General features: G+C 40.5%; 1 protein-coding gene across 2 annotated transcripts in view; it reads left to right on the top strand.

Moving 5' to 3' along the window:
* CACHD1 (cache domain containing 1) overlaps nucleotides 1–12,633 on the top strand; it is a 211,297-nt gene that overhangs the window by 121,536 nt on the left and 77,128 nt on the right. The window contains exon 1 of one of the 2 annotated variants that reach the window (XM_058717125.1): nucleotides 9,559–9,653. The exons of the other annotated variant lie outside the window; for it this stretch is intronic. Coding sequence (XP_058573108.1) covers nucleotides 9,598–9,653 — 56 coding nt within the window. The 5' untranslated portion in view covers nucleotides 9,559–9,597. Of the gene's footprint in view, nucleotides 1–9,558; nucleotides 9,654–12,633 lie in introns of those variants that run through there. 2 annotated transcript variants of the gene reach the window in all.

The following is a 12,633-nucleotide window of genomic DNA, read 5'->3' as shown; positions in this document are numbered from 1 at the left end:
AGTCTGGAGACCCAGGAACAGTTGCAGTTCCAGTCTGCTGGCAGAATTCCTTCTTGCTTGGGAGGTCAGTCTTTATTAGGACTTTCACCTAATTGGACCCACAGCCCACTGACTTAAATGTTGATCTCATCCCAAAACTCCCTTCACAGAAAAATCCAGAATAATGTTTGACCAAATATCTGAGGACCCTGGCCCAGCCAAATTGACACATAAAATTAACTATCACACACTTTTAGAGAAAGGATAGAAAATTGAATGGCAAAGCCTATTACCAAAGTTAAATTTTTTGTTAACACTCACATTTAGATTGGAGGATGCCAGATTATTACTCTCTTCAAACGTTATATTGTGTCCTACTAGACTGCTTCTTTTAAAAAGTTAATAATGCTCATGTTAATAGCTGCCTGGAAAGGAGTGCAGGCAGCTCAGTAAGTCTTTTTTCATGTAAATTGGTTGTATATCTTGCGGTATGATTAGATGTGCAAATTTCTATGTTCATATGTTAAGTTCAAATATTGTTGACACTATAGGAACCAGAAATAAGCTACTTAGAGAGTTGTTTTTAATTTTGATGGTTAACATGCTGACCCATAATGTTCAGACTCCTAAGCTAGGATCCTTTGGATTCTTTAGGGACTTACTAGTTTCAGGTCAAGGTTTGTGTTTGCCTTTTTTTAAAAAAAATTTTTTTAAACGTTTATTTGTTTTTGAGACAGAGACAGAACATGGATGGGGGAGGGTCAGAGAGAGGGAGACACAGAATCCGAAACAGGCTTCAGGCTCTGAGCTGTCAGCACAGAGCCCGACGCGGGGCTCAAACCCATGGACTGTGAGATCATGACCTGAACTGAAGTCGGCCGCTTAACCAACTGAGCCACCCAGGCGCTCCTGCCTTTTTTTTTTTTTTAAGCTGAACTCAGACATGAGCCTTTTTAATTTTTAAAAGGAGGCAAGCCTCTTTTTAAATTGTTAATTTTTAAAATAATCTGCCTTGAAACACCTTAAACAGTGAAGACAGTTTTCCTTAAAGTTAAGTTGTGAGGCAGTTATATCACTGTAGTACAGTACTAAGACTGGATGGACTTTTGCTCTTCTTTGCTGTATCATCTTACAAAGTTCACGTAACTTTTTTAGTTTACAGTTTTCCTCAGCTGTAAAAGGAGCAGTTCAGACTATACTCCAGAGGCCTCGCTCTCAAGGTTGATTAATTTCCCTCAGCCTTCTTAGAAGGTTTGTTTTTAACTGGAGCCATTTGACATTATAGGCAACTTTTCCTACTGCCCAAATTAGTAAATTCTAGATTTCATGAGAGAATTTGTTTTCATCTTTTTGAGAACTACTTAGGGGAAATAAGGTGGTATTATGTAGCCAGGCTTATAAAGGTTAAATTATTCATTCATTAAATCATTTAAAAAATAAACATTTACGGAATGATTTATGGAAGAAGCATTTCAGCCTAGTATTGAAGTAAGAAGGGGATTTGAACATATAGGAATATGGAAGAAGAGCTTTCCAGGAAAGAAAGGACCATCTGAAAATGGCCAAGAGCACTGAAGAGTACCTAGTGTCTGGAAAGTGATGGAAGGGCCATCTGAGAAGTTGGTTAGTATCAGATAATAGAGATTCTCAAAGGCTAGACTGAAGAATTAAACTTTATTCAGGAGACCATAGGCACTGTAAATGAAGTCAAGGACAATTCTTCTTGTGTTTATCTTTACTGTCTGACACAGGGTAGATGCTCAGTAAATAACAGTTGAATGAGAGAATTAAGTATTTTTGAGAAAGGGAACGAAATGAAGATCCCCTTTAAGGGGATTTTACCTGTCGACCATGTAGCAAGTAGAAGACCTAGTTTGATTGCATTTATATAGGCAAGGAACAAGTGGGGGCATGAATATGGCTATCGGCACCCACTCTCTTGGGCGTTGAAAGAGGGAGGAACTAAAGGCGATCAACTGAAGTTGATTCTAGTAACTGTGAGAGTGGTTGATTCCAGATTCTAAGTTATATTTGTACATCGTATGCTCTCTCATCTTTCTTTTTAGTTACATTTGAGTTCAGGGACCCAGTCAGATTCAACACCTTGCTTGAACAAGTCTCCATTAAATATCTGCTGAAGGAGTTAGTGCATGGCAGCAAGCCTGATTTCGTCTTTAGTTTTTGAGTACTGGTACTAATGATGGTAACAGAGTTATTGAGCTACTTTACCTCTAGACAGGAAATTCAAGTACCTTTATGCCCATTTATAATAGTTGTTTTCATCTGAGTGTTACTCGATTGTTAGAAGCTCTGTTAGAAAATTTAAGTTGATGTTGGCCAGTTAGAGTTAATCATTAATATGGTAATAATGGATATGAATAATTATATAAAAATAACTGGTTGTATGTAAGGTAAATTTAAAAACGTGAATTTTCCAAATACCCATATATATCATTTTCACCTCATCTGGATCCCGTTCAAGGCAGCTAATGTGCAAGACATTGTACTAGAAACTGTCCGATAGACAAAGATGAATAAAAACAGTCCGTACTTTCAGGAACTCAGGCCATTAGAGTAAGCTAAGCAGACTGTGTCAAGTGCCATGAAAAATCTAAAGTCTCCTTTAGAAGAAAAGGAGATTATGAACAGAGGCCTGTGAGCACTCAGTCTCAGTAGAGAGGTGGTAGTTGAGGCCCTGAAGAGTGGAACTCCTACAGATCTAGGAAAGAATGCTGCAGATGAAAAAAAGAGCAAGCATCATAAAGAACCGAGCATGCAGAAGTGGAGGACAGAGCTGGAGTAATGGATAAGAGCTGTGCTGGGCTGGGCTCAAAATCCTTGGCTGACTGGACACATTTTTTCTCTGTAAACAGTAGATTTTAAAGAAAAGAAAGGCTATTGTCAGTCTGAGACTTGGGCAGGTTAATTAGTTGGCAAAGGAAGGATAAGTTGGGGTGGAGAGGCAAGTTGCTGGTCAAGTTGGGCCATCCTAATCCAGGACAAAAGTAATGACACTTCAAGATGTCAGCTAGATTTCATTGGAGATTTAGGTGCAGAGAAAGATTTTAAAAGACGGTTTTAAATTTTAAATTGAGCATCTCCAGCAGATAGAAATCTGTTATTAGAAAGTGAAAATAAGAGCAAAAGATTTTTTTTTTTAATAGGTAGGCTCTATGCCTAATGTGGGGCTTGAACTCCAGACCCTGAGATCAAGTGTAGCATGCTTTACTGACTGAGCCAGCCAGGTGCCCCAGCAAAAGATTTTCAAGAGGAAGATGAATTCAGTTGGAACATGCTGATTTTGATTTTTGAGTTGCACACAGATCATTCTGGGGAGGTGTTTGGTGAGGAGTTGAGATTCTCCTGTAGCATCATTTTATTTTCATCCCACAAATATCCCCCTCCACCCACAACTATGTTATATGCCATGGCAGTTCAGGAGAGAGGGCCAGGTTGAAATGTGTAGTTGTATGTGATTTTTTTTTAATGTTTATTTTTGAAGGAAAGAGAGAGCATGAGTGAGGGAAGGGGAGAGAGCCGGCCCGAGGAGGGGTAGACACAGAATCCGAAGCAGGCTCCAGGCTCTGAGCTGTTGGCACAGAGCCTGACACTGGACTGAAGCTCATGAGCTGAAGCTGATGCTTCATGACCTGAGCTGAAGTCAGATGCTTAAGCGACTGAGCCACCCAGGTGCTCCAAATTGTATAGTTTTAATGTCGTGCTGATACATAGTTAAGTTTTGTTTAAAATAAGATTAAGCATAGTAGCTGACCACATGTGTGCAACTCCTATTTTTCCCCTCTTGTTTTAAGGTAGTACACATGAAAAAAAATGATGTAAAGTATCTAACCCTGTACACATTTTCTTATAATAAGAATTATTATGTTCTTAAGAAAAATAAAACATTGTGACTTAGCCAGGTGCTTTTCCATTTATGACTCTTGCTGTTTTGTTCTTTCCATGTCACAAGGTCAAATAACGTGACAAGCATGGTCCTTAACAAACTGAGTTTAATTTTTATTGCAGATCTTGTTCTTTCCCCCAAGAAGGTGTGTTTTGTGTTTTTGCCCTTAAAGTGCTATATGACCCATCTTAGCCTTTCAAGTTGTTCTCCCTTATCTCAAACTTTCATCTCCAGTCCTTTTAAAAATGATTACTACCTGCAGGCAGGTGAAATGTTACAGATAACTGTCTTTATGAATATTAGCACAGAAGGACTTCACTTGAGCTCAGAATTCAACAAAGATTTTACAGAATGTTTTACATTTCAGAAGGCCAACTAAGTGACATTATTTAACTTATGTAAGAGTTACATATGCTTATACTTCAGTAAAATACTTTCTTGGGTTTTACTCTTATAAGTGTTGTTCTACTGGGGAGCCTGGGTGGCTCAGTAGGTGGGGCTTCCGACTTCACAGGTCATGATGTTATAGTTCATGGGTTTGAACCCCGCGTCAGTCGGGCTCTATGCTGACAGCTCAGAGCCTGGAGCCTGATTCAGATTCTGTGTCTCTCTCTCTGTCTCTCTCCGCCCCTCCCCCACTTGCATTCTGTCTCTTTCTCTCTCAAAAATAAACATTAAAGGGGCGCCTGGGTGGCGCAGTCGGTTAAGCGTCCGACTTCAGCCAGGTCACGATCTCGCGGTCCGTGAGTTCGAGCCCCGCATCAGGCTCTGGGCCGATGGCTCGGAGCCTGGAGCCTGTTTCCGATTCTGTGTCTCCCTCTCTCTCTGCCCCTCCCCCATTCATGCTCTGTCTCTCTCTGTCCCAAAAATAAATAAAAAACGTTGAAAAAAAAAAAAATTAAAAAAAAATAAAATAAAATAAACATTAAAAAATGAATGTTATTTTACTTAGATTATTCAAATGATCTTCTTAACAGCTATCTGCTCCTCCCCAACCCCATTGTGCCCATGAAGAAGCAGGCTCAGAGGTTGTATCCAGGCTCAGGGAGCAGGATTTAGAATCTGGGTTGCCTGATTTCAAATCATTTTTTTTAAATGTTTATTTTTGAGAGAGAGAGAGAGAGACCAAGGATCCAAAGTGGGCTCTGCACTGACAGCAGAGTCTCCAATGCAGGGCTCGAACTCAGGAACCATGAAACCATGACCTGAACCAAAGTCAGATGCTTAACTGACTGAGCCACCCAGGCGCCCCTGACATCATTTTTTTTAATGACAATATTTTGACCTGTGGTAAAATTGGAATGGCTTAGCTGCCAATTGAAATGCTAAACTATGTTTTCCTTCTTAGAATTTCACTAGAGGCTGTTGTATGACCCTCTGAAGTTTCTAAATTGGCTGAATGTAAATCTCCCATAGTCTGGTTAGTTTGTTTCTCAGTGTTAAAACCGTGTTCCTGCAGTAATTTATGTCCTTTCCGTCCATGTGTGTGGTGGTGGTGGCGGCGGCAGGGGGATAGGTACCTGTACATTTAGGACTATTGATGAATATCCTCCCAGCAGAAAGCACACCTGCATCTGGGTCTGCTGAAAGTCCTGCTTTCTGGAGTTTTCCTTGTGTGACCTTTACTGAAAGAAGGGAGACCTGCCACTCTGCTTAGAATACTGACCTTCACCAGTGGCCTTCTGCGGATTTTAGGGAGAGAGTTGATCCTGTGATTTTCTTTTCTTCCTTCTCTCCTTCCTTTTTAGAAAATCTTGTCTCTAAAAGAAACTAGCTAGTGGACTCTACTAGCTTTAAGAAATCAACCCTGTGATAACAAAGGACTAGAAGTTTTCCTTGGGCTTTTTATATGTTTATTGTGCAAAAATATCACCGTGTCTTCAAAGAACGCCAAGATTTAAAAACCATTCTAAAATCTGTTTGGGGGGACCCTACTTTCCTAATAAGGTGATGCACACACATAGCTTTATTAACTTATTGATATCATGTCAGTAATTCTTTTTGAGGACACAGTCCTAAGTATTCCACATCTTACATTTCCTGTTTCTTTTACAGGGAGATTTGGACAGGCCTCTTCCCTCTTCAGGGCTCATGTGCCTGAGAGATTAGGCCAGTTCATCTACAAGGTCATCTGCTAACTTGGAGATTCTTAGTGCTTCTCTTTGATGTCTGTGTCCTACCACTCACAGTTGTCTGCTATTTACGAAGGAAGAAAGCACACAAATTTCCAATCTCTAGTCCCAGGAAGTCTCCACCTCCTAGGTTTCCTGCATTTATTCATCCAGCAGACATTTATTAACTAATATCTTGCTCTTCACAGCCAACTCTCGGCCACAGGCTCTGGGGATAAACACAGGAAAGGATCTTTCTTTGTGTCTTCTTAGCAAGGGAGGGAAGCGTATAAATAAATGTACAGCAACTTAAGCCCTTCTTGGAGGTCAAGTTGGCAGGATGGACATGGGCTGCAGAATAGCACGAAGGGAACCTTTGGGTCCCACCAGGCCTGTGTCCACCTGCTTGTGTTTTGGGGTTTTTTTTGGGGGGGGGGGTTTGTTTTTTTTCCCTCCAGGTTCCCTTCTTCTTCATGCACCCCTGCAACAACCTGGTGATGAGGAAGATAAGGATAAATGTTTAATGTGGTCATGGATCCACTTCCAATTCCCCTAGATGTCACCTGTGCAATTTTTCAAGCTTGCGTGAGAAAGTGGATTAAATGAATAATACTGCCATTTTGAATCTAGCCATGAGACATACAATCACAGCAGGGCCTTCTCTCAGCGATCTGTTGTGGTGGGAAAATGGTGAAAAAGAAATGGGCCTGGTTTGTATGATACTTAGACTTTCATAGAGAAAGAGAGACTTTGTTGCTCTGCAAGCCTTACCTTGCAAGGGTGTTTGACACTGGCCATGTTTCTGCTGTGGCTGAGTTACTGAAACCTGAAGGTTTAATCCTTAATACTGATAAGAACAAAAAGAATGTGACTTATCTCCCCAATCTCTGCAGAGATGGAAGGAAAAACCATTTCTCGGACCATGATTACACGTTATTTGACAGCTTTTCAGTTTGCCCATTAATTTAGGTGTTTGAATTAGTAAACTCGGTTGGGGGCGTTCAAGTATCATTTACTTTATAAATGTGATAGTTCCTTTTTGAAGTGATCCTACTCTTACCCCTTTCTTCTACCATTCATAGAGTTTAAATATTTGCCAGTGCAGATGTTTGATTTTTATCTTAGCTCTCTCTTTGTTTAACTTTATTCTCATGGGTGGTTAAGTGGAAGATAAGGGGGCTCTTGTTTAATTCTTTTCAACTGGTGTTGCTCAAATATTTGGAGAGCAGACACTTCCCAGAAAGAATGAGCAGGAACCTGTTTGGATGGAGGCGAAATGATGTCTCCCTATCATGGCAGACCAGACACTGTTAGGTTGTTACTAGGACCAAGGGGTCTGGCAGAGATGGTCACTTCCCAGGATCCAGACGGTCTTTGAGAGACTCTGACAGCTGCTTACCGGTCAAGGGATTTTGCCTCCCGTGCTTACCAGAAAGATGTGTGCTCTTCCTAAAGTGGAGCTTGGTAGTTGAACAGCCCTAGCAGCAAGGGCCAGCCTTGTGTTGTCAATTTCATTGGTGGCCTCACTGCGTCTGTTCCACCAGCTTCTGATCCAATACCAGATTCTACTTCAGGAAGAAATAGTGGGATTTTTTGTTTCTAACCTTTTGCACCTGTCTCGGCACTTTAGCAGTGATTAAAAACAAGCAAACAAGTAAAAAACATTCCCTAGCCCATTAGCTGTCATCATAGTTGCTTTGTTAATGGACTCAACTGGCAGTTTGAGCCTGGCTCTTCTGAGAGATCCTCGGGGATTTGCTTTTTCAATTACTGCCTTAAAAATGTGTCCGTGAGCAATACCGCATTTCACCACCACCCTGGGAATCCACACTGTGGGTGTGGTTTTTGTGTGCAAAGTGATAAATTGGGCAGGCTTCCTTGGAAATGTTGAGGAAAACCCAGGGTTCTGAGTGATTTGCCTGGCAAATCACCTTCCATAGGAAATTTAAACAAAGACCAAAAAAGAGACTCAGGAAGTAAATCCCAACTGGTGTATGTGTCTCTCTCCTTTATATCTTTTTCTTTCTAAACTGGGACTCCACTGAAAAGTTGATTTACACTGTGAATCGTGGCTGAATGAAATCCAATTGGAACTCACTTGAACACTGTTTTGATGTAAGATTCAAAGCTTCTGCAAATTTATTTTATCTTCTACATTTGCTGATCTCCTGCTTGTAAATCCTGTTGAAGGAGAATAAAAATGACTGCAGCCTGATGGGAATTAAATGTCTGAAGTTCAAAGCAGTTTGCACATCAGAGCAAACGTCAATCAAATGAACATCTTGCAAGCCAGGCAGGGAGTGAATTTCTCCATGGGGAAGAGATCAAAGTGGGAGTCACAGTTCTGTTTTCTCCCTCGGGATGCAGTTTCGATCAGTTGTTCATGAAAGTAAATCCAGAAGGAAGTTTTTTTGTTTTTTTTTTTCCTTTTCAAACTTACAGGCATAGGAAAGATAGAATTATTTGAAACTAAATTTCAGGCGCTGGTTTTATCTTATGAAAATAAGTATAGAAAGCAGTCATAATCCAATATCTCCTTTTTTTTTTCAAGTGAGGGTCTATAGGAGATTTAGATAGGATCATTCTCTTATTATAAATTCCTTTTTTAAAGTACAGATATAAAGTTGAATTGCCCTGCTCATTTTATACGAAAATCTATGATTTTACCAGTACTTGACCTTTTCCATAAAGCTGGAATACTATAAATGTGACTGGCAGCTAATATACTTCTCAATGAAAAATCTTGTAGGTAACCCTTAAGCATAACTGACATGTTTCTATAAAGTATTGTAAGCAGTAACTTTGTTTCTCATAGTCCCCAAATCAGGGTGAGTAGTATGTTTCTTTTTATAAATAGTATTTAGAAGAGGCACAGGTGCATAAAATGCATTCCCATTGTAGTCAAGGCAACTGTTTCTCTGGGATCTGGAGGTGGCTAATATAACGGCCAAGCATGTTTTACTCCTGTGTTTAGAGTCCAGGAGGAATCTGGAGTCCAGAAGAGAAGATACTAGTGAGTGTGGGCGAGTGGAGGGTGAAGAGATAATCACAGGGTTTTTGCTCTTGTAACGATTTCTCCTAGCTGGCTCAGCAGCTCGGGACACACTGTTCTCCTGTATCTCTAAGCCCCCTGTTGACACCTGCTTCCTTACCTGACTGGCAGGTCAGCAGTCTAGGCAGAGACAGAAGCAGAGTGAGGTTTATTTCTGGGCACTTCAGTGTTAACCCAGCTGGGGAGTGCATGCTCTATGGCTGAGGTTCAGCACATGTGAAGGAACTCAAGACAACTGAGACTACGGAGAGACTGTTACCACTTAAAGAATAGCATCCAGCAGGAAGCAGGAGGAAAGAGAGTGGTTGACAGGTCTCTGAATTCTTTAAATATCAGAATGTGGGGGCTTACTAGGAGAAAATTAACTTAAAACCACCAGCATTCACTTCATTCAGGTTACCCAGGGAGCAAGAATTAAATCACGTTCCAAAATGAGGTAACAACCTGTTCATCCCTTCCTGCTAAACTTTCAGAACCCTCTTGTCCTTGAGCGAACAAGACACAAGTCAGATTGCCCTCTGGCTGGGGTTCTTCTGCAAGGTGGTTATTTAATGCTAAGACATCAGGATTGTTCTAAGGATTCCTTCAGAGAAAAGAACTTCTTCAGGTATTTTACATTTTATTTTTGGATCAGGTCTGGATCAGGTTTGGTCTCTGGAAGCCTGTGTGTTTGCACTCATCAGTTGGGGCTTTCCTGAGCTGTGTTTCAGTGTTACGTCTTGTCCACATTTACAGTAAAACTACAGTTGTGGCATTGTGCATCCTATGTTAACTGCCCTGAGAATTTTCAGAATTTGGTGCAGTTTTTTTTCTTGGTATTGTCTTCATTCTATTACCTTTGTTGTACATAAGCCATTTGTTCAAGGTTCTCAGAGTGCCAGGGTCTTTCTTTCAGAGGAGTTTAGTACCAGGAAAAGGAGAAAACTGGTTTGAGCTGGCACCAGGTCTGCTGTATCTCTTCTCTGTGCAAGGAATGTACATGCTGGCTCTCCTATCCACTGACTCTCTTGAAACCCCTCGGATTTGGGAGGGGAACTTGAGGCTTTTCTAGAATGAAATAATAAAAAACAACTCCCTAATGGCCAATTTCATAGCTATGCCAGTAGTGAGCATTCACTTTATCAACAATTAGTAAAGAACACCTGCTTTTAATATTTTCTTCCTTTTCCTCTAAATCCTTATCTTTGTGAGTAGAGAACTCTTTCTCTGTAGCTATGCATTGTGAAGCCTTATGTTTAGCCACTGTCATTTTCTATTAAGTAAAAAGCAAAGATTTCCCCTATGCCCTACAATCTTTCAGAGTAACCTTTTCCTCTGAGAGAATTGAATTCTACTTCAGCTATTTTAGATAATGTTAAGGATGATTTATTTGTTGATTTATTGAGATATGTTGTAACGTATTCATTATGAAGGAGAGCTCAAGTGTATGTTTACATCTTGGTTCTGTTTGCTTCCCAGCTGCGACCTTGGGCTTCTTGATTTAACATTGCCGTGCCTCAGTTTCCAGGCATTCAAATGGAGATGATAATAGTACTTTTCTTAGGCTTTGTGAGGATCACATTGAGTTTATCCATGTGAAATACTTGGAATATGCCTGACATATGATGAACACTTAGTAGCTGCTGTTACCATTACTAACCCATCCATTCGTAGTTCTTATTACTTATTAAATGCTTACTATGTGACAGGCTTTTAAGAGCCATTTTCTGATTTAGTTCATTTTTTTTTTTTCCAACGTTTTTTATTTATTTTTGGGACAGAGAGAGACAGAGCATGAACGGGGGAGGGGCAGAGAGAGAGGGAGACACAGAATCGGAAACAGGCTCCAGCCTCCGAGCCATCAGCCCAGAGCCTGACGCGGGGCTCGAACTCACAGACCGCGAGATCGTGACCTGGCTGAAGTCGGACGCTTAACCGACTGCGCCACCCAGGCGCCCCCCTGATTTAATTCTTAATACAACTTATGAAATAGGTGCTATTGTTATCACCATTTTACAGATGAGAAAAACAGAGGCTTAGAAAACGTAAGTTATGTGCAAGATGGAATTTAAATGCAAAGTCCAGTGCAGGTCTGGTTACTGCTCAAGTCCATGCTACTGACCATGACATAACCATGCTTTGCCACAGTGGCAGTGCCTTGTTCATCATAGATGTTCCATGAATATGACTGGGTAAAATACCCAGAGCTTTCCAGTGACTAGCTCTCTGCCCTTCCTCATTTGTCACCAATAAGAATCTATGGAATACCACACATTACCAACAGAGTGTTAGACCTGAGAGAGAAATACAAATCCTCAAGTAACTTAGAGTCCCATTGGGGGAACTAAGACTTCTCAGATATGTGAAAAGGTTTTAGAAAGAATTGGGAGTTCAAGTGCCATGTGGTAGGATTTACACAAGAAGCCTTCCATACCAAAACCTTTGGCATCTCACCTCTAACTTGACCTGTCTTTATTTGATATATGGAAAAGGCAAAAACATAAAAATTAAAAATAAGATAACTTGCTCGTTATAATGAGCTTGTGCCCTCTCTCTTTCTCTGAAATAAAATATTTTTTAAAATTATGGCAAATGCTTTGAGATAAGATGGAGGCACTTGGAATAGAATGAGAAACCATCCACAGTTAGGACAGGACTTTCTGGGAAAATAATAAGTGAATAAAGACTCGAAGGAAGACTGGGTAAATAATCAAGAGAAACTTCGATAATTGCACTTGTCCAAAATGGTAGCCACTACTCAGTGATGATTTACATTTAAGTTAAAATTATACAATAGAAAATTTCATATGCTAACTGGAATTAAAAAACTCTTTAAAAATTTAGTGTTTAAGTTACATTAGGCACATTTCAAATGCTCAGCAACCGCATGTAGCTACCATACGGGACACTGCAAAAATAATACATTGTCATCATTACAGAGAATTCTCCTGGACTGCCCTGATCTGGGCCAGGGGTGAAACAAGTCTGGCACCCTGCCTGTTTTTGAAAATTAAGGTATTTTGGAACACAGCCATACTCCTTCTTTGTGAATGCTCTTTGGCTGCTTTCACACTACAGTGACAGAGTTTTAGCAGTTGTGATGGAGACTGTATAGCCAGCCCATGAGCCCAAAACGTTATCGTGTCTTTTATTAAAAAGTTTGTGAGGGAATAGATTTTATGTGGCTATCTAGAGCAAGGCAAGCAGGTGAGTTCCTTGTATAGTGCCACTCCTGGGGCACAGATGTTGAAATGCTACGAGAGAGGGCTAGTGAGATTATGTTGCTTTGCCCGCATGCACACAGACAGCTGCCGATGTATTAATTTCTTCTTTCCTCTCCATCTGTGGCTTTTGAGGCAGCAATCTCTTGTCTAGACAAATTGGAGCAGGTCCAAGGAAGAGCAACCACGTTGGTGAAGCAACTGTGTCCTTGGAGCCACAGTTGACAATGTTGATAGAAGATATAATTCTTTACTGGGTTGGAGGCTGAACTAAAGGTCTCTTAAAATCCAGTTACTTTCTCCTTTGAGATGATATGTATCCAAACAAAACTGTTTAACTTTTGTTTTAGAACCCAACACACCATGTGAAGACCTAGTCCCCTTGCT

This window comes from Neofelis nebulosa, chromosome 2, assembly GCF_028018385.1.
Source record: "Neofelis nebulosa isolate mNeoNeb1 chromosome 2, mNeoNeb1.pri, whole genome shotgun sequence".
Lineage (NCBI taxonomy): Eukaryota > Metazoa > Chordata > Mammalia > Carnivora > Felidae > Neofelis > Neofelis nebulosa.
Note: the sequence above shows the minus strand (reverse complement) of the source record. Positions and strands in the feature narration are given on the sequence as shown.